The sequence below is a fragment of the Stegostoma tigrinum genome, chromosome 16 (assembly GCF_030684315.1).
Source record: "Stegostoma tigrinum isolate sSteTig4 chromosome 16, sSteTig4.hap1, whole genome shotgun sequence".
In the NCBI taxonomy this organism is placed as follows: domain Eukaryota; kingdom Metazoa; phylum Chordata; class Chondrichthyes; order Orectolobiformes; family Stegostomatidae; genus Stegostoma; species Stegostoma tigrinum.
Window position 1 is genome coordinate 36,436,054 of NC_081369.1, and position 24,909 is coordinate 36,460,962.

General features: G+C 39.6%; 1 protein-coding gene across 2 annotated transcripts in view; it reads right to left on the reverse strand.

The window, feature by feature from the left end:
• klhdc4 (kelch domain containing 4) overlaps positions 1–24,909 on the reverse strand; it is a 99,115-nt gene that overhangs the window by 21,724 nt on the left and 52,482 nt on the right. For both annotated transcript variants that reach the window (XR_007249139.2, XM_048546896.2), the window contains exon 8: positions 7,991–8,069. Coding sequence is in view for 1 of the 2 variants with exons in the window: in XM_048546896.2 (XP_048402853.1) it covers positions 7,991–8,069 (79 nt within the window). In the remaining variant the exon portion in view is untranslated. The remainder of the gene's footprint in view (positions 1–7,990; positions 8,070–24,909) is intronic.

Consider the following 24,909-nt stretch of genomic DNA (forward strand, 5'->3'; position numbering starts at 1 on the left):
TCAGCAATACATCCCTCCTCTCATATTCTATCCCCTATTGAAATGAATGCTAACATTGCATTTGCCTTCCTAACTGTGAACTGAACCGTCTCCTAAGTCCCTTTTTCCTTCAGATTTCTGATACTTCTCCCCCATTTAGGAAAAAGTCTATGCCTCTATTCTTCCCAACAAAATACAAAATCTCATACTTCCCAAACTGTATTCCACCTGCCATTTCTATTCCAACTTTCCGAGCCTGTTCTGCAACACAGCTTTTCCCTCAACCTATCTAACAGATTTGTCAGGCATACCCTCCCTTTGATGAAGCCGTGCTGACTCAGCCCTATTTGTCCATGCAATTCCAAGTACCCCATAATCTAATCTTTAATAATGGATTCTAAAATCTTACCAAACACCAAGGTCAGGCTAAACAGCCCACAATTTCCCATCTTCTGCTCTCTCCCTTCTTAAAAAGGGGTGTTACATTAGCCATTTTCCAGTCCTCTAGGACCCTCCCTGATTCCAGGGATTCTCAAAAGATCACCAACAATACCTCCCCAGTCACTTCAGCTTTCTTCTTCAGGACCCAGGGATATAGTCCATTTGGTCTGGGTGATTTATCTACCTCAAGACCTTTCACGTTCTCTTTAGTGATGGCCACAACACTTACCACTGTCTCCTCACTCTCAAGTTCTGGTATGCTCATGGTATAGAAACAGAAAATAGGTGGAGTCGGCCATTTGGTCCTTTCAATACGATCACAGCTGATCATGCAATTTCAGGATTCCACACCTGCTTTCTTTCCATAACCCTTGATCCCTTTCACCGCATGGGCCATATCCAGCTCCCCCCTGAATATATCTAACAAAACTGGCCCCAACAGCTTCCTGTGGTAGAAAATTCTACAGGTTCACAATTCTGAGTGATGAAATTCTTCCTCATCTCAGTTCGGAATGGCTTACCCCTTATTCTTAAACTGTGGCCCGTAGTCTGGACTTCCCCAACACTGGGAACTTCTTTCCCACATCTAGCCTGTCCAGCCCCATCAGGATTTTATATGCTATGAAATTCCCCCCTCATTCTTCTAAGTTCCAGTGAATTCAGATCCAGTCAGTCTTTCTTCATATGTCAGTCCTGTCATCCCAGGACTCAGCCTGGTGAACCTCTGCTGGACTCTTTCAAGAGTAAAAACGCCCTACCTTAGACTAGAAGACCGAAATGACGCACTACTCAAGGTGGCTTCACCAAGGCCCCGTATAACTGCTTAATGACATCCCTACTCCCATACTCAAATCCTCTCACTATGAAGCCCAGCATGCCATTAGCTTTCCTCACTCCCTGCTGGACCTGCATGCCAACCTTCAGCGACGGTTGCATCATGACACGGAGATCTCACTGCACTTCACCTTTTCCTAATCTGCCACCATTCAGATAATAAACTGCCTTCCTGTTTTTCTCAAAAGGGATAACCTCACATCTATCCACATTATATTGCATTTGCCAAGCAGTGGTCCACTCAGCCAGTCCGTCCAAGTCACCCTACAAACTCTCAGCATCCTCCCACAGCACACACTGCCACCCAGTTTAGTGTCATCTGCAAATTTGGAGATATGGCATTCTATTTCTTCATCCAAATCGTTAATGTATATTGTGAATAGCTACATAGCTTTAAATTGAGGGGTGAAAGATATAGGACAGATGTCACAGATGGTTTCTTTACTCAGAGAGTAGAAAGGGAATGGAACGCTTTGCCTGCAACAGTAGTAGATTCGCCAACTTTAGGTACATTTAAGTCATCATTGGATAAGCATATGGACGTACATGGAATAGTGAAGGTTAGATGGGCTTGAGATCGGTACGACAGGTCGGCACAACATCGAGGGCCGAAGGGCCTGTACTGTGCTGTAATGTTCTATGTTCTACAGTCCCAGCACTGAACCCTGTGGTGCTTCACTTGTTACTGTTTGCCACTTTGAAAAGGATTCATTTATTCCAACTCTCTGCTTCCTGTCAGCCAACCAGTTCTCTATCCACGTCATTATATTATCTCCAATACTATGAGCTTTAATTTTGCTTACTAATCTCTTGTGTGGCACTGTGTCAAAAGCCTTATGAAAATCCTGATACACAACATCCACTGCATCACCCTTACCCAGTAAATTGGTCACATCCTCAAAAAATTCTAGAAGATTTGTAAGTGAATTTTTACTGACTTGGACTAAACTTCCTACTGTGAAGACTGATGCAAAATACCTATTCAGCTCCTCCACCATTTCTTTGTTCCCCATTACTATTACTCCAGCCTCACACTCCAGGGGTCCAATTCTACTCTTGCCTCTCTCTTCCCTTTTATATTTCTTTAAAAAAAATTCTTGCCATCTTCTTTTATATTACTAACTAGCTCAACCTCATACTTCATCTTCTCCCCATTAATTGGATTTTTAGTTGTCCTCTGCTGTCTTTAAAAGCTTCTCAATCTGCTGGCTTTTTACTAATCTTTACCAAATTTTGTGCTTTCTCTTTTGCTTTTATGCTGTCCCTGACTGCCCTCATCAACCATGGTTGCCTCATTCCTTCTCTTAAAATGTTTCTCTTTCCTTGGGATAAATTTTTTCTGTGCCTTTAGAATCACCCCCAGAAACTCCTGCCATTGTTGATCCACCATTTTCCCTGCTAGGCTCTCTATCCAATCAACTCTGGCCAGCTCTTCCCTCATGTGTTTTTAGTTACCTTTAATCAATTGGAAGATTGTTACATCTGATTCCAGCTTCACCCTCTCAAACTGCATGGTGAATTCTATCACATCATGGTCATTGCAACTAGGGGTTCCTTTACCTTAAGCTCCCTCCTCATGCCAACCTCATTACACATCACCAAATCCAGAATTACCTGTTCCCTAGTAAGCTCCATAAAAAACTGCTACAGAAAAACCCATCTCGTAGACAGTCCATAAATTCCTTTTCTTGGCATCCACTATCAACCTGATTTTCCCAGTCTGCCTGCATATTGGAGTTCTGTATGATTATTGTAATAATGTCTTTCATTAATGCCTTTTCTAAGTCATGATTGATTTTCTGCCCCACATCTTGACTACTGCTAGGAAGCCTGTTCAGGACTCCCATTTGGGTTGTTTTTCCTTTGCAGTTCCTTAACTATACACACACATTTTGCACCTCCTCATTCTTTTGCACTTCTTGCTAGTCATTTAATTTCATTTCTTACCAATAAGGCAATCTCATTTCCTTTACAAGCATGCAAGAATTTTTTCCAATAGAACATGTATCCTTGGATATTTAATTCCCAGACCTGATCCCTCACAGCGATATTTCTGCAATGCCGACAAAATTATACTTGCCAATTTCAATCTGCACGACAATTTAATTTACCTTTTGAATAGCACATGCATTTAAATGCAATACCCTCAGTCCAGTGTTGACCACCTCCTTTTCAGTTATCCCCTTATCTGCTGTGCCCAAAGTCAGATTCCTGGCTCTTTCATATTCTGTCCTATTATTTGTTCTAAAAACTTGAATAACCTTTAAGGCGTCACGGTGGCTCAGTGGTTAGCACTGCTGCCTCATGTCGTCAGGGGCCCCAAATTCAATTCCACCCTCGGGCAACTGTGTGTGGAGTTTGCACATTCTCCCCGTGTCTGCGTGGGTTTCCTCCGGGTGCTCCTGTTCCCTCCCACAGTCGAAGGATGTGCAAGTTACGTGGACTGGCCATGCTAAATTGCCCAGTGTTCAGGGATATGTAGATTAGGTAGGTTATAGGGGATGGGTCTGCGTGGGATGCTCCAAGGGGACTGGTTGGGCCAAAGGACCTGTTTCCACACTGTAGGTATTCTATTAAAAAAACCTCTTCTGAGCCCTCCCCCTTGAGCTAGTTTAAGGTCTTTGTGACCTTTCTGCAAGGATTCTGGTCCCACATCAATTCAGGTGGAGCCCATCCCAATGGTTCAGTCCCAATGTGGATGCCAGTGCCCCATGAAACGGAAACTCTCCTTCCTGCACCACTCCTTCAGCTACACATTTACTCCACTTATTTCCTTATCTCTCTGTGCATGAAGCTCAGACAATAACAACCTTGAGGTCCTATTCTTTGCCTTCGTTCCTAATTCCTGATGTTCCCCAAATAAGACTACTTGTCGATGTTGTTGGTCCCAACATTGTCCATAACAATTGGATTCTCCTCCTCCTCCCACTCCAGTATTTTCAATCCAGTTTAAAATGCAACGTACTACAAATGACTCTTGATCTGCTTACAAAGGATGCTGTATGTGATCTGAATTACAGAATCCTGTACCATTACTCCCCCTGCTCGAGTCACCTCGTGTACCACAGTGCATTGGCCAGTTTTCCCATCCTCCCTACAGCCATTTCTCTCATCTACACAGCAGCAAGCACCTCATGGACAAGATCAAGAGCTGAAGATCCTGCAATATTAAATTCAGGATTCCTCTAGCTGCCTCACATAGTCATACTCTCCTGCCCTGACTACTGGCCACAGTTGAAGTATTTAACCTACAGGGTGCGTATGCGTCCTGAAATATAGTGTCCAGGCAACTCTTCCCCTCCTTGATGTCGCAGTATTTGAAGCTCAGACTTCAGTTAATCAATTCTGAGTCGGTGCTTCTCAAGCAACCAACACTTGTTACAGATGAGGTCACTATCGATTACAAGGTGATCTCCCATATTATACAGTTACCACAGATCACCTGGCCCCGCATCTCAAAATTACTTGATTGGTTTATAATTTGCACTTTTAAATTTCCTACTGGTCTAGTTTTTAAATCTGTAAAATATTTCTCTAATTTACCTTTAATCTAAAGGCAAATTAGAATATGTATTCAAATTAGCAGTTACTCACCTGTCAACGAAATTGGGGCGTTTCCAATAATGGCACTTATTTGTTTCTGATACCCAAGTGTCTTCCCCCAGTGGTTCCTCTCTTTCTCTCTCTCTCTAGGCTCCCAGGCACGTGTGTAGGCCTCGAGCTTCAGCCTCAACTTTTATTTCTTGCACAATCTCAATGGTGTTCCCCACGACCTCTTCTATTCCCTTGCATTCCAGATTCCCTAAAGCCTTACTTTGAAATTATACAGCAGAAATATTCACCAATAAAAGAAATATAGGTTCTAATCACCATCAAACCCCAGTTACACTCTAATGTAACAAAACAGCACTCCAGTGCACTCAAACCATTACTGCAGAAGCCCTCCTTTTATGGCCGCTAATCCAAAGGCTTCTGGGTCGGGACTACACCAGTTGTCTAATTAACTAGCATCAGCTGGAGTGTATAAATTTCTATTTAAAACACACTATTAAACTGCACCCAATCAGAACAGCAATTTTAGTTAACTGTTAAATTAAAGAACAGACCAACCTTTGATTGAAATTGGCCAGAGAGTCATTCACAGGCCCTTCAGTCCAACGTATCCATACAGACCATAACCCCGAACTAAACTAGTCCCACCTGCCTGCGCTTGGCCCGTAACCCTCCAAACACTTCTTATTCATGTACTCATCTGAATGTCATTTAAACGTTATAACCGTACTTGCAACTACCACTTCCTATGGAAGTTCATTCCACACATGAACCACTAAAAAAAATTGACCCTCATGGTCTTTTTTTAAATCTTTCTTCTCTGACCTTATATGGCCACTTGTTTTGAAATCTCCCAACCTTGAGAAAAGATACCTGCCATTCACCTTATCTATGCCCATCATAATTTTATAAACCCTGAGAAGGTCATCCCTCAACCTCTACACTCCAGTTAGAAAAACTTCCAGCTATCCATTTACCTGAAACCTTCCATTCCTGGCAACATTCTGATAAATCTTTTCTAAGTTGTCTTCAACTTAATAATATCCTACTTATAACAGGACAACCACTACTCCATAAGTAGCCACACCAATGTCCTGCACAATCTCAAAATGACATCCCAACTCCTATACTCAAAAAGTCTAAGGGATGAAGGCAAGCAAGCTAAATGCCTTCTTAACCAGCCTGTCTACATGTGATGCAAACATATTTCTTAAAACTTGGTTTGTTTGTTAAGCAAGCATCTTAAAATATGAAATATTGTTCTCCCTTTATTTCCATTCATTACTGGGAAATTTGTTTTCTTCTTAAAACAAATCAGTCTTAATGGGGATTTTAACATGTGTTATAACACATAATGCATCTAAACTGTGTTGACTTAATGTAATAATATATTTGCTAAAATAGTTAACCAATACTGGTATTCTAACAGTCACAAACAAATCACCATGTTTAGATGGTGAGGAAGCTGTGCATTATAGAGGCAAAATTATCTAATGATAACTGGTTTTAAATTTACTTTGTTTTCTGAAACAATTTTATTTTACATAAAAGTATTGTTTACCACTTGTAAATATTTTTGTTTTGAATCAATAAGGCACATAAGCAAACCACGTGATGAATCTAACTTATTTCGGTTCACTCTCAAGAAACAACACTTCATCCAAATTGACAATTTCATATGACTGCAAAAGTGCTCAGAAATTTATGAGTTAGTGATTTAATTCGAGATGTCTTGGCATCTTTTTCATGCCAATTGTAATCTTCATAAGCTACATTATTTGTTGCTTTCAAAAGATAAATTTAATGTATATAAATATGAAATACTACTGAGAATGAAATTCTTAGTAGATTCCTGACAGGATGTAGAGAAAGGGAACAAGCAGCAGACTGGATATAAAGCGGTCTATAAAACTGACAAATACTGGGAAATAGTGTTCTGCAAGGATTGATGCTGGAATCAATGCTGTTCACCTTTTAAATAAAACATTTGCATTTGTGAATCAGAAATATAATTTAAAAATTAACAGATGAAACCAATGTCAGGATGTAGCTAATGCAGAAAGAAATTAATAACCTTGCAGAATTGCTGAAGAACTGGTATGTGTGTATGTGATGCAGTATATTTTGAAAGGCAAAAACAACAGTAAAACATAACTTGGGAATGTCTCTAAAGTGGTGAGGGAACAGAGCCAGATACAGTAGTGATGCAAGTTAGCAAGGATATTAGATAAGGCATTCGATTTATTTCTAAGTTGAAAAAAATGAAAAGCAAAGTTATGTTAAACTTGGGGAGAGGCTTGCTGAGAACACGAGGCGAACAATTTTAGTCTCCATATTATTAGAAGGATTTAGTGGTATGAGAGATAGCACATGGTGCGATTCCTTTTTCTTGAAGAAACAAATGAGGAATTATTAAAGGTTTTGTTAGGGTATGAAAGATTTTCCATTGTGGGAAAGACTAGATCTAAGGGAAATAAACTTTAAAATGGTCAACAATACATCTATTGGGAAACAAGCAGAAACCTCTTTACCCAAAGAATGAACAGGTTGTGAAGCTGTTTATACAAGGAGTTGAGGTGAATGGCATATATGTAATTATGGGGAATCTACGTAAGCATGGTAGAGTAAGGAATAGAAACAAATGATGAAGGAGGGGTGAGACTCAAGAGGAGCACGAACACTGAAATGGATCTGTTGGATGAAATAACCTATTTTTGTTCTGTAAACACTTTGTATTTATGATTATATAACCATACCTTCCAAAACAGCCCAGTTCTACTACTCTGCAGACTGTCAGAGGCTGAAACCTTGTCCCAAGATATACCCTGGGACCCCATGGAAGTTTCAACACACTCACATTCACACAAATTGCCTGGGAGATTTGAACTCCTGATCAGCAATTTCTTGGGGCCCACCTAAAACATCTCTAACTCTTGAGCTACAGTCAGAGGCTTTGAACAGTTCTGTGTCACTGCCATGGAGTAATGTGATGGGAGTTCACCAATTGACCCATTTCTGGAGGCAGGCAGGCAGGCTTCGGACAGCAGAATCTAGGGAGTAAAGGGGAAGCAGAGTGGAGATCTAATGATTATTGCTGTTTTGCAAAAGACCTGGACTAACACATACCCATCAGTTCACAGGTGCTATCATATGGCAACCAACACAGCATTCTATATGCACATACCTGCACCTTCTCTGCCTTCATTTTTTAGGAGGAACATATCAGAGTACACAATGCCCTTTTCTACATCTTTCTTTACTCGCTGAAAGAAGAAATAAAAACAATAAATTATTTACCAACAAATATAAAACTACCAAATGTGATTCAACTTTTCAAACATGCCTGTAGTTGCAACTTGAAGGGGAAACACATCCTCCTTCTTGATAGAAAAAGGTTAGCACTTTTTCAGATTGTTAGCACTTCAACAAAATTACCTGTTTAACATCTTCACAAACACTGCTTGTTTGTTCTCTTAATATTCAATGAGTTTCTCATGATTTTCATATTCTAATACTAATCAACTCATATTTGTGGATTATCTGCTATTTCATCCTTAAGTTTTTAGCCGGTCAAGTAACAGCAGTTCTTATGACTGCGATGAAACAAATCAGACCAGATTTTCCCATATTAAAGCAGGCTTTCACACAGACAATCTTCAGCAGCTGATCTGCCAAAGTCTAGTGTAAAGATTGTATCTTTCTATTTCAAACAGGCATGACAATGTAACTGTTATAACAATGACGAGAAGAATGCATTAGGAGATAAGCCCCACTACTCCACCAGTTACATAACTGGCCTAACCTTTCCTTATTCACTGATAGGATTTGGGCAATGCTGGCTGGCCAGCCAGCAATTTAATAGACCACCCCTAGTAGCCTTGAAAAGATGATAAGCTACCTTCTTGAGCTGCTGCTGTCCATTTGTTACAGTTAGACCCACAATGCCAGTAAGGAGGGAATTCCAGGATTCTGACCCAACATCATCAAGAAACGGTGATTTACAAGATGGCAAATAGCTTGGAGGTGGTGGCATTCCCATATGTCTGATGCCCTTGTCCTTCTAGATGTGGTCATGGGTTTGGAAGGTGCTGACTGAAGATCTTTGTGGACAGTGCACACTGCTGCTACTGAGCATTGGTGGTGGAGGGAGTGGATGCTTGTGGATGTCCTGCCAATCGAGCAGCCTGTTTTGTCCTGGATGGTGCCAAGCTTCTTGAGTGTTGTTGGGGCTACACTCATCCAGCCAAGTGGGGAGTATTCCTCACACTCCTAACTTGTGCCTTGTAGACGGCAGACAGGTTTTGGGGAGTTAACAGTTGAGTTAGTTGTTGCAGTATCCTGAGCATCTGACTTGCTCTTGTAGCCTGTATTTATAAGCAGAGTCCAGTTGAGTTTCTGATCAATCATAACTCCCAGGACGTTGAGTTTTGGACTCAGACATTCAGTGGTGTTACCATTGGTAAGGGTGGTAGTTAGACTGCCTGACATTTCTGTGGCACACATGCTGCTTGTCACTAGTCAACACAAGCCTGGATATGCCCAGATCTCTCACTGCACTTGAACTGAACTGCTTCAGTACCTGAGTAGTTGCAAATTATGCTGAATACGGTTCTGATGAATGCCCAATTTTTCATCTTATATTGGAGGGAAGGTCGTTGATAAAACAGCTGAAGAGCCTCGCACACTATCCTGAGGAACTCCTGCAGAGATGTCCTAGAGTTGAGATCAATGACCTCCGACTCCCACAACCATCTTCCTATGTGCTAGTTAAGACTCTAATCAGCGAGAATTTGCCCCTGATAACCACTGATTCCAGTTTTGAAAAGGATCCTTGATGCCACACTTAGTCAAATGCGGTCTTGATGTCAAGGGCCATCACTCTCACCTCACTTCTGAGACTCTGTATGAAACCAATGAACTATAGGTGGTAATAGGAAAACAAAATCTCTGAAAGAAAATTATTTATAACTTCCCACTTTTATTAAAAACTTGATCCAATACAAGTCAATAAAAGTGCCAATAAACCAGGCTCTCAAAATATCAAATGCAGAAACTGGAAGCACTTGAAACAACTATTTTGTACAAATAAACATTGTGCAATGCTATCCATGAGTATCAGTTGCTTTAATATTTTAATGGATGTCTGGGATCTCAGTCAAGAATGCATAATGAGGCTTTGTTGAGCAGCAGCAGTTGCTGTCATATGGCCCTGCAGTATAATTGATCTCACAGAAATGTAATAAACTGATGATAAAGATAATATTCAAACATCAAAAGCAAAGCAGTCCTTTCGATCAGCACCCTTTCTAGCACTTTAAAATTACTCCCTCTACCGCCAACACACAGAAGCAGCAACTTTAAAGAAGCATTGCAGAACTCCTTCCACAACACCTTTGAAACCAGTGATTTCTATAAACTAAAAGGGTAAGGCAGCAGAAACATGGGAATACCATCACCTCCAATTTTCCCTCCAAATAACACACCACCCTATTTTGGAACTGTGGAGCCATTCCTTGACTATCTCATTGCACAATACCAAGTCCAGTATAACATGCTCTCTGATTAGCTCCAGAACATGCTGTTCAAGAAACTATTCAAATACCTTTTATAAACTTCCCATTCAGGCTATCTTTGCCCTTCTCTTACCTTTCAGTCTAATATCTATTTTATGTCCCATGACTGTTACACTGGCTTTCCAAAAAGCTCTTTTTTTTATTGCTTTATGCACCACTTTACCATGTGGTTACTGTCAGGGTGCCTGGACACCACTCCCATATGCATCCTCTTCCCTAAAACTTGTCATCCCTAAACAAACTGTTTCGACATCCTGGTTTCCTAAATGGAGGTCTATTATTCCAATACCGCCATTAACTAATGGAGCCATCCCTCCACCCTTTCCTACCTTCATGTTATTCCCAAAATGTCCTGTGCCCCTCAAGATTCAGGTCATAGATCATTTCCTCCCATAGCCTCATCAATCTCATGCCTATCTGATCACATTTATTTCTATGCACGCGTTCAATTCATCTGGTTTGTTTCTAAAACTACATTTAAATACAAAGTCTATCAAAAGAATAAAAGACAAACTACAAAGTTTGCCATGAATAGTTGCCCCAAACATTGGTACTGGGTTATTGTTCCTCAAACTCAAGTATGTGAAGTCATACATTTTGGTAGAAGTAATAGTAAGAAGGATTATTACTTGAATGGTAAAAAGTTGCAGTATGCTACTATGCAGAGGGACATGCGTGTCCTTGTGCAGGAATCACCGAAGGATGGTCTGCAGATACAACAAGCAAATAGGAAGGCAAATGGAATTTTGACCTTCATTGCCAAAGGGATTCAGTTTAAAAGCAGAAAGGTTATGTTGCAGCTGTACAAGGCGTTGCTGAGGCCACACCTGGAGTACTGTGTGCAGTTTTGGTCTCCTTACTTGAGAAAGGATGCACTGGCACTGGTGAGGGTGCAGAGGAGGTTCACTAGGTTGATTCCGTGTTGAGGGGGTTGGCTTATGAGGAGAGACTGAGTAGATTGGGATTATATTCAATGGAATTCAGAAGATTGAGGGGAGATCTTATAGAAACATATAAAATTATGAAGGGAATAGATAAGATAGAAGCCGAGAGGATGTTCCCACTGGCAGGTGAAGCTAGGACAAGAGTGCATACCTCAAGACTAGAGGGAGCAGATGTAGGACTGATTTGAGAAGGAACTTCTTCACTCAAGCGTTGTTAATCTATGGAATTCTTTGTCCAGTGAAGTAGTTGACGCTACTTCAGTAAACGTTTTTAAAAGGTAAAGTAGATTTTTTTGAATAAAGGAATTAAGGGATACGGTGAGAACGCTGGTAAGTGGATCTGAATCCACGAAAAGATCAACCATGATCTTCGTGAAGCCGGCTCGAAGGGCCAAATGGCCTACTCCGTATGTTCTAAGCTCAGACCCTGACTACGTTATAAATTGAAATACTTCCCAGATAGAGAATTTCAGAAGAAACATCAAGTGACAGACCACACATTCTGTGGAGAAAGACAGATTACAATTTAAGAGAGACTGTAGTAAGAAAAACAAATTAGCTTGCACTGGCTACACCACCACTAGAATTTCAAGATCATTGACAAAAGCATGTTTTTTGTGTGTAGAAGTATGTCAGTTATTTTGAAAAATACTTTTATTGTTAAAATTTTGCTTGTGTTCCTGTACCTATATAATTACTGTTTGCCTGTGTTGTGGCTTTAGGTTTAATGGAGGGTTGGTAATTATTGAAGATACTGATGCATTTTTCTAATTCTGCTTCTGAGCAAGCCCCATACCCAATACACGAACATAAAGAGATACCATGTGCCTCTATCACTGAAGAAATAAGTTAATAGAATTTTTAAAAAGCCCAAAAAGTAGTAAATTAAAAATTAGTTCTTGAGAAAATCTCAGAACGATCCCTGAAAATGTTTTGTGCCCTGGGGTTCATGTTGTGCGAGTGCGCCTGTAGCCAGTCTCCCATCATGCCTTGGCTATAATGGGAGATTGTTTGGATAGTCCTTGCCACTTTCTTCCTGCTCTCAGGAAGATGAAACAGATAAGGGAACCATCAGCTACTTGCCCAAAGCCCTCCTGTCCCGCCTTCCTTCAGCTTCCGACTTCAAGCAAGACTGGGAAGCTTATTCAATTTGCTGAACGGGATCAGTGCAAAGTAATTAAAGCCACAGAAACATGTTAGAGAAAGCACTTTAGGAGTAATAAATATTTTGTATTCATTCAAATACTGCTGTACATCTGCGAGTGTATAAGTAATATCCTAAGCTCAAAATACAATGCTTGCAACCATATAGGCAACATTGAGCAAACTGATGTTCAAAATAAACTTATTGCATTAGTTTTTAATACACCAAATTTACTTATGGACTGAATGATTATAAATGGCCAGTAAGCTGCACAAACCTATTTTAATACCTGAACAAATCAACGTTCAGAGTTTTAAAATTAATTGGGTAATCAGTTACCTTTACATCAGGGACCAATAACAGATCAGAAACTCCAGTTTTGTTTGGCAGCAGAAAGAAAAGAAAATCCCCTGGAAGGGGATTTAATTTTTTAAAAAGCATATAGCAATGGCACAGGAAAAAGTAAAACCTGTTTCACTTTGTTAAGGCCTGAAATTTACGTAGTTGACAGAGGTCTACAAGAAAGTTCCAAACTGTTCCTAATTTCAGAAGGTTAAATGGTTAAAAACCTCTTACAAAAGGAAACAGGAAATATATGCCTGCATTTTCAATTGAGAGCCTCCATGAGACCATTAATCTGGTAAAAAACGTATGTGTCCAGAAATCCCATGTCCTGCCCCTAAACGCACAGCAATTCCTATTTTCATAGGGCAGGAACAGAGTGGAGCTGGAACAGTACATGCTAGAGCAGAACTTAGTTATTTAGAGAGTATCTGGTGAATGACTAAGATTTATTCTACTCCTAAGGTTCAACACAGTAAAGCAACTGGTGGGAAGATTAATCGAATGTATAAAAAACATAAGTAAATGTATAATTGAAAGAAAAAACTAAAGTTAACTAGAATGCGTTAAGGAGGGTGGGTGAGGTAATGTGTCACAGCTGCAGCATGTGGGAGCTTCCTGGATGCCAAGTTCATTCAGGGAAACATGCTGGCAGTGAGTGTTAGAACTTTCAACCGCTTCAGCTCAGTGCTTATAAACTGGAGGTTGAACTATAGAAACTGAAATGAATCAGGGAAGAGAAAAAAGTTCCTTGGATATTTTGCACTAGGGGGTGGTCACATACATTAGAATAGGGTCTTCTGATTTTATCCCTGGTCAAGAAAAGAAGGGCATGGCTACAGGTGAGGCAGAAATTTAGAAGCCTCAGTCTTAGCAATTGTTTAAGAGGTTTTGAGGTTCTTTGAGCTTAGCTTGGGAGATATTGGGTGGATGGGTTAAATCATCATAAGGACCCACCTGTTCTTTGCAGCAAAACATGCAAGTCAAGTTGCCTGCTTGACAAAACAACTCTGACAAATTCGGGCTCAGGATCTTTGCTCATGACTGGACAGAAACTTACAGTAGGAGAGGGAGATTCTGCATTGTCAGGCATGAGCAGAAAGCCTCCAAATTAAGGAAAACTACGAAGATCATAAATTTTGTTTTGATAACTCAGCCACATGCAAATTGGCCTCAAGGAAAGCAGATAAGAAAGCTGAAACAGTGTCTTAAAAATTGTTTCAGAGAAGTGGGCTCTGGTCTTTGAAGCACTAACGGTAGAACTGGGAAAGTGGGAGGTGTACTGATGCCATGTTTTCCACCTGCACCATGCTGTGCTGGCATTCTTGTGGGCTACAGAAATAGGAAACAAGATTTTAAAGTAAACAGTGGGGGCAAGGGATCAAATTTAGGAACATGTAGTAAATCAACCAGGAAAACCAAGACCAAACAGAAACTTTTTAATATTTCAGAGCTTTATTTTAGTTAGCCATACTCCTCAGAACACAAATCCTAAGTACTAGCTCCCCAAATTTAAACAAACAATTTAAACCAAATTAACCTTTATTTAATGGATCCATCACCTGTTTTCTCACTGCTTTACATCTCGGGCGTTCCTTCAGACTATTTTGGGCAATAGCAGATTTCCCTTGTTTTACATAAATTAATATCTTTAATAATAAAATCATTCAAAATGACAAATTATATATCCATATTATTTCTTTACATGGTAAAGTTCCAAATGTCCTTTATCCAATATGTCCAACAATTTTTCGAACTTAGTAAAACAATCAGAGAGCTAACTGCTACAATCCATCCATTTCAATTTGGAGTTCTCTCCATTCTCTATCATCTTCAGTCTTTTGTCACCCACACATTTTGTTGAGCCTACGTTATCCCACTGCAAGTTATCATTTGTGTAGTAGCCAACTGGCATTGCTGTTGAATTCTTCTTCCAACATTTTTGCTAAGAAAATGCCAAGCCTACTACTCACAGCAAAGGTCTCATCTCTAAGATACTTTTTAACTGCTCTTCTGATCATTTTAGCTTTTCAGCTAAGGGGCAATGTTTACTGCCTTTCTGTATTGCTCGAAGGAAACCATCACAAAAACAACGGTTAAGTTTCCTGTTGCTTGCATCTCCAATGATGGCAATTTCAAAACATACTGCTCCTTCCTTTTCAACATTTGCCCAAATAATATTTTCCATCTGACATTGTCTGGGACACAGTTAATTCAACTGTCCAATCAGACTTCAGAATTCACCCAGTTCAGTTTTGCAAGCCACTGCATCAAATTGTTAAGCTCTACTTTGGTAATAGCAACAAGTCTAATTTTAAAAGGATTGTGTTGCCGTGTTTAGAACTATTATGTTCATACTCATACACATCTCCAAATCCATCATTAATAAATTAACCCCAACCCCCTTACCCACAACCTTTATCGTTACCTTGCATCATTTGTCAGTCAACAACCTAGTTGGCAAATGTACAAAAAGTAAGATGCGTATACCTTTTTCTTCAGCCTATTTCACCTTTCTTAGCCCATTCCTTTAAATCCATGGCCATTACCTCATTAAAATCTTTTAGTAAGGCAGACCTTGTATCGACTGTGATGGTGTCCTCTGACACTTCTTACAAATCTCACATCTCTTACTTCTGTGAACTTATGATACTCTTCATCCCTTACTCCTGCATCTTTTACTAGTTAATATAAAAGTTATTATTTTTAAAAATGGCTTGGTAATTTAAACATCATAAGCTTTTCCATCTTTTAAATTACTAACCCCAATGTCAATAAAACTTGTTTAATTTTTTTTAGTGAAGAGGTTACGTTCCATTTTAGGAAGAAAACAGCTTGCAATTGTGTACATTACAAGTTCAGATGTTCCAAACACAATGCCCTTGTCATTTTTCATATTCAGTTTCCTGTGCGCTTTCGTTGTGATCCTCGTAATATCAAGGGTGTTTCACTGACACTTTATCCAAGCTAATATTTGATTCCAACCATCTGACTAGGAATACGTCTTTTCAAAAATTTTAGAATGTTATCATTCCCAAATCTGAAAGTGGTGAAACTCTGGAATTCCTTAATTTTATCCCAATCCTTTTCACTCAAAGACTGGGCAGTATTTCAGCCAAACAATTTCACATGTAGTAGATTTGCAACCACTATCCAATCCTGCACATTGAAAGACTCTACGACTAACATTCACTGGGCTGAAGTTTCTTGTAACCAATAAAATATCCTATGATTAGTATCTCCATCATCTTTCGCAGAATTGTCCATTTCAGGCTTGGCCTCAAATAACTGGGACAACTACAAGTATACAGAGGAAAAGAAACATAGGAAGAGAAAGGGACAAGGTTCTCAAGAGAGAATAAAGGAAATTAGGCAGGAGATTAAAAAATTGGTCCTCAAGGATAGTAATATCTGGATTACTCCACTGCCACATGGTGAGAATTGGAATAGAAGGATCGAGCTGATGAATGCGTGGCTGAACAGCTGGTGCAGGGGACCGGGATTTGCATTTTTAGATCACTAGAACCTCTTCAAGGGTAGGAAGTGACTTGTATAAGGAGGACTGTTTGCACCTGAATTAGAAGCAGACTGATATCCCAGTGGGGAGATTTTCTAGTGCTATAAAGACTTTGAATGAGAAAAGACACATTCTGAGGCCGGTGCTGTTGAGAAGAACAACAAATCAAATAGGCAAAGGCAAGGCAAAAAAATGAGGTAAGACTGATGAATTAAACTGCATTTATTTCAATGCAAGAAGCCTGAAAAGGTAAGGCAGATGACCTCAGGGCATGGTTGGAAACATGGGACTAGGACATCATAGCTATTAAGAAATGTGGCTCAGGGCAGGGCAGGACTGGCAGTTGAATGTTCCAGTGTGGAGATGCTATAAGGAGGGAAAATAAAGGGGGTAAGAGAAGAGGGGAGGGGTGTCTTTGGTTAGGGATGCCATTACAACTGTACTTAGGAAGGATATTCCTGGGAGTAGGTCCAGAGAAGATATTTGGGTGAAACTGAGAATTAAGAGAGAGATGATAATTTTATTAGGATTTATTACAGACCAGTCATCCTGATGTCAGTGGTGGGTAAGTTGAACAGGCTTCTGTGGTCGAGAATTTACATCTACTTAGAAAGGCAAAGTCTGATTAGGTATAGTCAACATGGATTTGTGCTTGGGAAATTGTGTCTCACTAACTTGATTGAGTTTTTTTGGATAGGTGACAAAGTAGATTGACGATCACAGAGGGGACTGTATCATGTTTAAATGTATGTCAGCGACGCTTAGACAAGGTTCTGCATGGTAGACTGGTTAGCAAGGTTAGATAACTTGGAATCCAGTGAGAGCTAGCCATTTGGATACAAAATGGGTTAGAAGGTAGGAGACAGAGGGTTGTTTTTCGGACTGGAGGCCTGGGCTGTGTTGCTTAACAAAAAGACCTTGGGGCTACAGTTTCATTGTTCCTTGAAAGTGGGATGACAAGTAGACAGGGTTGTAAAAGGAGGTACAGTTGCATTTATTGGTCAGTGCATTGAGTATTGGAGTTTGAGATGTCATGTTGTGGCTGTAGAGGACATTGGCTAGGCCACTTTTGGAATACTGTATTCAATTCCAGTGTCCCTGGTATAGGAAAGATGTCGTGAAACTTGAAAGCATTCGGAAAAGATTTACAAGGATTTTGCCAGGGTTGGAGAGTTTGAGCTATAGGGAATAGGCTGGGGATATTTTCCCTGCATCAAAGGCTGACGGGTGATCTTATATAGATTTATAAAGTCATGAGAGACACGGATACGATGAATAGCCATGGTCTTTCTCCAAGGGCAGGATAGTCCAAAGCTAGGGGGCATAGATTTAAGACAACTGGGGGAAGATAATAAATTGGACCTAAGGGGCAAATTTTTCATGCAAAGGGTGGTCCATGTATGGAATGAGGTGGCAGAGGAAATGGTAGAAGCTGGTACAATAAAAACATTTAAAAGGCACCTGGATGGGTACATGAATAGGAAGGGTTTAGAGGGCTATTGGCCAAATGCTGGCAAATGGGACTAGAAAATTTAGGATGTCTGGTCTGCGTGGACAAGTTAGACCAAAGGGTCTGTTATCACATTGTATAGCTCTATGACTCTAAGTCCTTGGCACAATTCCTGGCGTAGTGGTACTTTGAATCACACCTGAAACATGGATAAACCACACCTTGAGCATTCTCAGGTCGAGTTGCTTATTGTAAATCACAAATTCTCTTCACTTCTCAACTTTATCAAAAGTGTTTCTGTTCTCATTTTTATTTGTTACAGTTCTCCTTTCATACTGTTACATGCAGCCTGCATCTGCACAGGCTTGTCAATACGTTAACACTATGGCCTCCATTCTTAGTCACATTGAACTAGTTTGTACCATAAATCCTGCAAAGATTTTGATCATACTACAAACAAAAGAGTATTTCAATAAATATTCTCGATGAAAGTTAACAAATCTATCCAAATTTTCATCCATGTTCAAATCATCTGGCTCCAATTCCATAAAAGCTTTGCTTCTTACCTTGCTTCCGTAAGGTTACAAACATAAGGCCATTCCTTGCTTCCCCTTTGGTAAGCAGAAGCCCAGATCACTTCATTCTTCCACAGATGACAGGCTTCATTTTTTAGAAAACAAACTTTACATTTTGTTTCAACCATCCTCTGCTATCCAAAGGAAAAATGTATTTGAACAAAATTCAAGTCCACACCTTCACGTGAGAGCTTTATTTCAGCTAGCCACACCCCATTAAACTCTCATTCTACTGATTACGAGCTCCCCATATTTATGCAACCAACTCAAACCAATTAGTTATTAATATATCCATTACCTATGTTGTCACTCCAAGTGTCACAATTTCCCTCCGACCTTTTGGACGATAACACAAATTCATGAAAAGCTTTCTTACTTCATTAAGATCAATTTTTAAAAAATCTTTGTATTCATTGCATTCATTTTAAAGTTAAAAAATACTCAAGTCTCATCCTTGACTTATTCGGTGCATTAAAGTTTCAATTATTCCTTAAAGGGCTTTACTGATGTTATACCTCAGAAGTGTTGTGCTGGGCATCAAATGCTGCTATTTCAAGATTTCTCACAAAAGATTTTGAAAAGTATGCAGAACATCCTCTCCCCCTCTTTTGCAACAGCCATGGAAGAGTTTCTACTCAATAAGTTATTCAACTCCCTTCAGTTTATCACTGATTCACTCCTGACATCCTTGCATGCTATGCATTCCAGTTCATAATGTTTCATCATATCACCTCTGGTATATGTGCCAATTCCCTGAAGCCAGCTATTAACTGTCCTGCGGATATTTGCTAATCATAGTTATTACAATTTTGAATATTTAAAATACAAATCTCCTCTAGGATTTCTGTGTTGTACAAATAACAACTGCAAGTTTCTGCAGTCTTTCCACATCACTAGTCTTTCCTCCTTTGAACCACCAGGGCGGGAGGCAGGTATTCTAGTCAGTTAGCTGGGTTGGTTAGATATTATGCAGTCATGCCAATGGCAAGCATTCAGTTCTTGCACTAACTGAAGTTACCATGAAGATAACTCAACCTCATCCCTCACCTGATGCATGGTACCCTTCACATTAAATCACCAATGAGGCAACAGTCCTGTGGTCTGACACTACTATGGTAACTTAATTATTACATTGAAGTAAATCTTTTCTGCAACCCTTAGATGGTCATGTCTCATTTCTAACAGCACACTGCAGAGATTTGAACACTTTAGCAGAAGACAAATAATTGAAATAGAATAATTGCCTTGATTGGATTCCACATTCCTCTATTTATAATACTATATGGCTTTTTAATAGCATTATCAACTTGCCCTGGGTCACTGACTTGCCTGTGTACATCTCTAGTGTCTCTGTTCCTGTTTGTATACAAAAAAACAGACATAATACAGGATATACAACAAATTACCAGTCTCTAAAAATACTACTGGACTGTATTCAACCTAAATGTAGAAAAGCAATTTAAATATGAAAATGTTTCTTATAGTCGGATAGACAAAAATTACATAACTACATATTCATTTAATACTCATTCACATTTATAACAAGTTATTTTGTTTAATCCCTCTTTACTAATAACACACGAGAAATGTGAACACTTAAAACGCATTAAGAAACGGCTATCCAGGACTGCACACACTTTAAACAAAAGATAAATCTTTGGGCCATCTTAAAAAAAACAATGAATTGGCTATCATTCAAGATAACAGGAGACAGATCTGCCAAACAACAACAATGTCATGCAGCAATAACATGCTTCAATTCTCAAAACTGCCATTCTTGCCTTTTTCAAAAAATGCCCCATTTTTCAATAATACAGATTAACTCTCCTACAACAACAAAACACATAACCACATGTTGCTTAGCAGATATATTTATTCTTTGAACATTTAAAGCTGCACATGGTCACGAAGAAAGTTAGGAAGTGCTAGGGAGAATGAGAACAGTATGCAACACAAAAGCAAAGACCAAAGGTGGTTTAGTTTGTAAAACAGATGGAGTGTCATGCGTGAGGTTCATTAATTAACAGTTTTGCTCAGGTTACCACATCATCTGTGTTAATCTATTGAATGACATATTTCATTTATAAAAACACCTCTTCATATGTTTATTAATATGGTCATGACTGATTTGATGTTAATCTGACAGTATTTTCAGTCTTTTTAAGGACTTTTTAAGTTTAATTGAGAAGATTACTTTTTTTTTTACACAATAGGCAAAACTTATACCATTTCTTTCAGTTTCCTTAAGTATATCTGGACTAAGTACCATGACATATGCTAAAGTATTAAAGTCAGCTTTAAATGAAAATAGAATTATTTACTTCTAATTTAGTTTAAGAATATCTTGAAATGTCTTTAATAACAAGTTGAATATACATAACTTTCCAATATAGTAAAATATCCCAAGATACTTCACGGGAACTCTATTACACAAAATTTGACAGAGCTAGGAGATATTAGGGAAGAAGCCTAAAACTTAATCATAATGTGACATTGAGAAATGTCTGAAACAGGAGTTGTTGAATTCGAGGGTTGACAGAGAAAGCTCAGAATTTAGACCAGAAAACTGAAGGCATGGTCAACAATGTTGGAGCAGTTAAATAACAAAAGCTTATAAGGCCATCAGTTAGAGAAATGCACAGATCTCAGCATTGAGGCACATTTCAAATTTTTGCTCATCCAGCACTAGATGCCAAACAACTATTGTGAAAAATTAGGAACAGTGAAAGCATCAGGAAGGTGTATGATGAGGAATAGCTGGGAGTCATCAGCACAAATGTGCATTCTGGCATTATGGTCTGGAATGATTTATCTATGAACAGCATGTGGGTGAAGAATGTGATGAGGACAAAGATATATCCTTATGAACCTCCTAAGGCAATGGCACAGTAGTAGGGGAAAAAATCATTATTTCAGGCTTTTCTCTAGCTACAATGAGACAGACAGGTATGTAAATCAGGTGAGGGCAATCCCACCTAGCTAAACAAAGGAGGAAAGGTATGGAGGAGGACCAAGTAAATAATCCTGTCAAAGGCTGCTGACAGCATGAGAAGATAAAGAGCATTTTAGGACTGTAGCAAAAGGTGAAAAAACTTATTGGAAAGATTTACTGGAGTTGTGGGGAAAATGGCACTGATTTGGGAGACAATGGGCTCAAAAACCTTGAAATGGAAAGAGGTTCTGTCTTTCCTGCTGTACTGAACTGACCCTTACGTTCTGTGTGACTGTCACGATGATAAACCATCACTTTTCAGTCGTCTTACTCTTTCTGCAGTCTTCACAGTTCACCAAAAAGTCGTCCTCCTACTTTCTCAACCAATTCATTACCAAAAACATTCACGTCCAGCTCTGGACACTCAAGTGAGAGGAAAGGGAGACCAGAATGAAGGAATGACAAGGGTGAGGAAATGTAATCGTTTTAATGAAATCCAGCACAAAGTGAAGGTGACGGTCTGACTGAGCAGATTGGTAACTGCAGAATGAATGGAGGGCTAAAGGCAGGCAGCTGAGAAGTTAAAGTACATTTTAAAGTGATTTGAGGAGTGCATGTCCAAGGAAAATGATTCAAATATTATTTTGATTGGGGTAATGTTTTGGAAATCAAGTCTTGCTATTCTTGGAATCATCGTGGAAGTTGAAGATTTTGAAAAAGTATGCAAAATCCCCAATTTACTTGTCTTTTAGACCCAAGTTGACAGGAAGCACTGACCAGGTTTACCCAATTATGAAGAATTACCTTTACTGCAAATAAATAGATTCAATCCAAACAATTACAAGCTGTCAACATATAACTCTACTAATTAAAACTTCAACTGCTCTTATAAAACTTCCCTTGCACACACGTCTATCATGGATTGAGGTTAAAGACTGGGAAGGCTGTTCAATGGCCACTATACACACAGTTCACCGAGATGAGCCTTTTGGCTCATCAGAATCTGCTGCTCTTTAACTTCTTTTGCCAGGTACTTTCACTTGCTTGCAGAAGATGATTGGTTCATACTTAACCAATTAAGCCACAGCATACAGTAAGTGACAAGGCAAGTAAACTGGCTTTCTTCAGGCTTGAGGTTTTTTTTCCTTAAAACAAAAGACAGCTGCTTCCTTTCTTAGAGGTCCAATGGCTTCTGTCCAAATATTGACACCAGTAAACTACTCAGCGACCTGGGAGCCAATCTTAGTTATTGGCAGTTATTTGTCATTGACAATTTGGGGGGGGGGGGGGGTCACCATTCCCCAGATTAATTAGTTACTTGTTGCTGGGCAAAAATCTATGTATAACAACTCTGGTCTCCAGCTCCTCTGCATTAGACTTCTCCCACAGTTTGAACAAACAGCAGTATAAAAGCACTTGCAATCAGTATCAGGTAACTTGAGTTTTAAAAGTACAGTTAATCTTTCCACAATTGCCCATCTGTGTGATCCAACAGGTTAGCGCGTTTGGCTGTTAACCGGAGCCTTCCCTGGTAGTCCAGTAGTTAGGATTCGGCACTCTCACCGCCATGGCCCAGGTTCAACTCCTGGTCACGGAAGTCAAGATGGCCTTTGCTAGTTTTTCACTGCTAACTAATTTTCAGAGTGAGCGGCACAGTGGCTCAGTGGTTAGCACTGCTGCCTCACAGAGTCAGGGACCTGGGATCAATTCCACTCTCGGGTAACTGTCTGTATGGAGTTTGCACATGCTCCCCGTGTGCACATGGGTTTCCTCCGGGTGCTCCGGTTTCCTTCCACAGTCCAAAGATGTGCAGGTTAGGGGGACTGGCCATGCTAAATTGTCTGTAGTGTTCAGGGATGTGTAGATTAGGGAGGCTATGCGCCTTATGTCTGGGTGGGATGCTCTGAGGGTCAAATGGACTTGTTGGGCTGAAGGGCCGGTTTCCACACTGTAGAGGTTTTATGGTGGTTCTAATCCTTGGTTTTTAAAACAATCCCATTTCAGTGCACAGTGAAAAATACAAAAACAAATACAGTCTTTACACAAGGAAGTGACCAGAGATGGCTCTGCTGTCCAAAATGCCTACGCTAATTCTACAGCATTCCTCAACATGCAAACCAGAGATGGTCTTATCTGTGATTGACATAATAGCTGTAGAGGCCACATGATAATGACAAAGAAAGGGCACTGACATGAATATGGGTAATGTAGTTTATACAAAAATGGATAATAAATGAGGATAGAAGGATTGTAAACTTAAAAGGAGGCAGAGCACAGAAACTGAATTGAAATAGAGATTGATATCACTGAAGATGAGAAGATATTCAGTGCAGGGGATAAGGGACGAAAGTAGTGAAAATACCTTGCTGACAAAATTTGATATAGAACTTGGACTGATAGTAGATAGAAGGATTTTAATAAATACTTGCCTCAGCTTTCATTTAAAGAGGCAAAGTGTCATCACTTATTAACCAGGATTCCGTTAAGGCCATGATATAAATGCAACCATCTGTAATAACTAACAAACAGTGAAGACTTTTGAAGTGAAGAATTTTACAAGTACAGGGAGCTAACACATGATCTGGCAGAGTTCAAAGGGTCAAAAAGATTGACACAATTCAGGTGAGCTGGGAGGAAGTGTTGGCTACGGATTGGTAAGGGAAATTGCTATCCCTAATGAGGCAGGAATAGGCGTCTTGATGGGCCCTTCAGAACACACCATAGGTGGATTACAGAGAAGTTGTTAGCTCATTAAATAGAAAGGTAATTCTGGGGTAGCAGAAGCAGAGTTTGCATGTTGAGGAATGCTGTAGAATTGGAGTAGGCATTTTGGACAGCAGACCCCCACAAACAGTTAAAAATGAAAGGAGGTATGGTGAGACGGCAAGCCAACCCAAGAGGGATAACAGAAAGAAAATGAACGGGGATAAAAGGGGGCAAAAAGAAAAACACCCCCAGAAAACAGAAGCAGCAAGAGATTCAAGCTCAGAGCAGAACCTAACAGACCAGGACACAGAAAAATTCAGGCTACATAATTGAGGTAAACAAAAAGATTAGTACTGATATATCCTGATAATAAAATCGGCAAGAGAGCGGAGACAACAGAATGAAGTCCACAGTTAAATTCCGTTGTCCTATGGTTGGTTAGAGTCAGCATTGCAAAATGAAATCAGCTTGGGAAACTGATAAATTGAACTCAAGGTTCAGAGACAGGGATAGAGGGCAAGTGAGTCCTAATATTACTAATGTACAGAAAATGAGTGCCAAGGTCAACAAATGAAATCAAGACTCAAGTGACTTGTTAAATGGTAGTAGAAATCTAGACCCCATTAACATTTTGCTTCTGGACATAGATTTTGAGTTGTAGTATTGACTTAATAAGCTGGTTTGAGGAGTGCTGTTTTTCCTACACAACCTCTCAATAAATGAAAGATATTAAAGTTACTTCTAATTTGACAACAGAATACTCAAAGTTCAAGAAAGCACTATCATATCAACTGAGCTAAAAACAGTCAAAGAAAGCTTAAAAAATCTAATATCAAAGTAGAAGCCTTCATTCTAAACTCATTAATGACTCATTACATCACTGTTACAATCCACCCAGAGTGCTCTGCCTTAATTCTTTC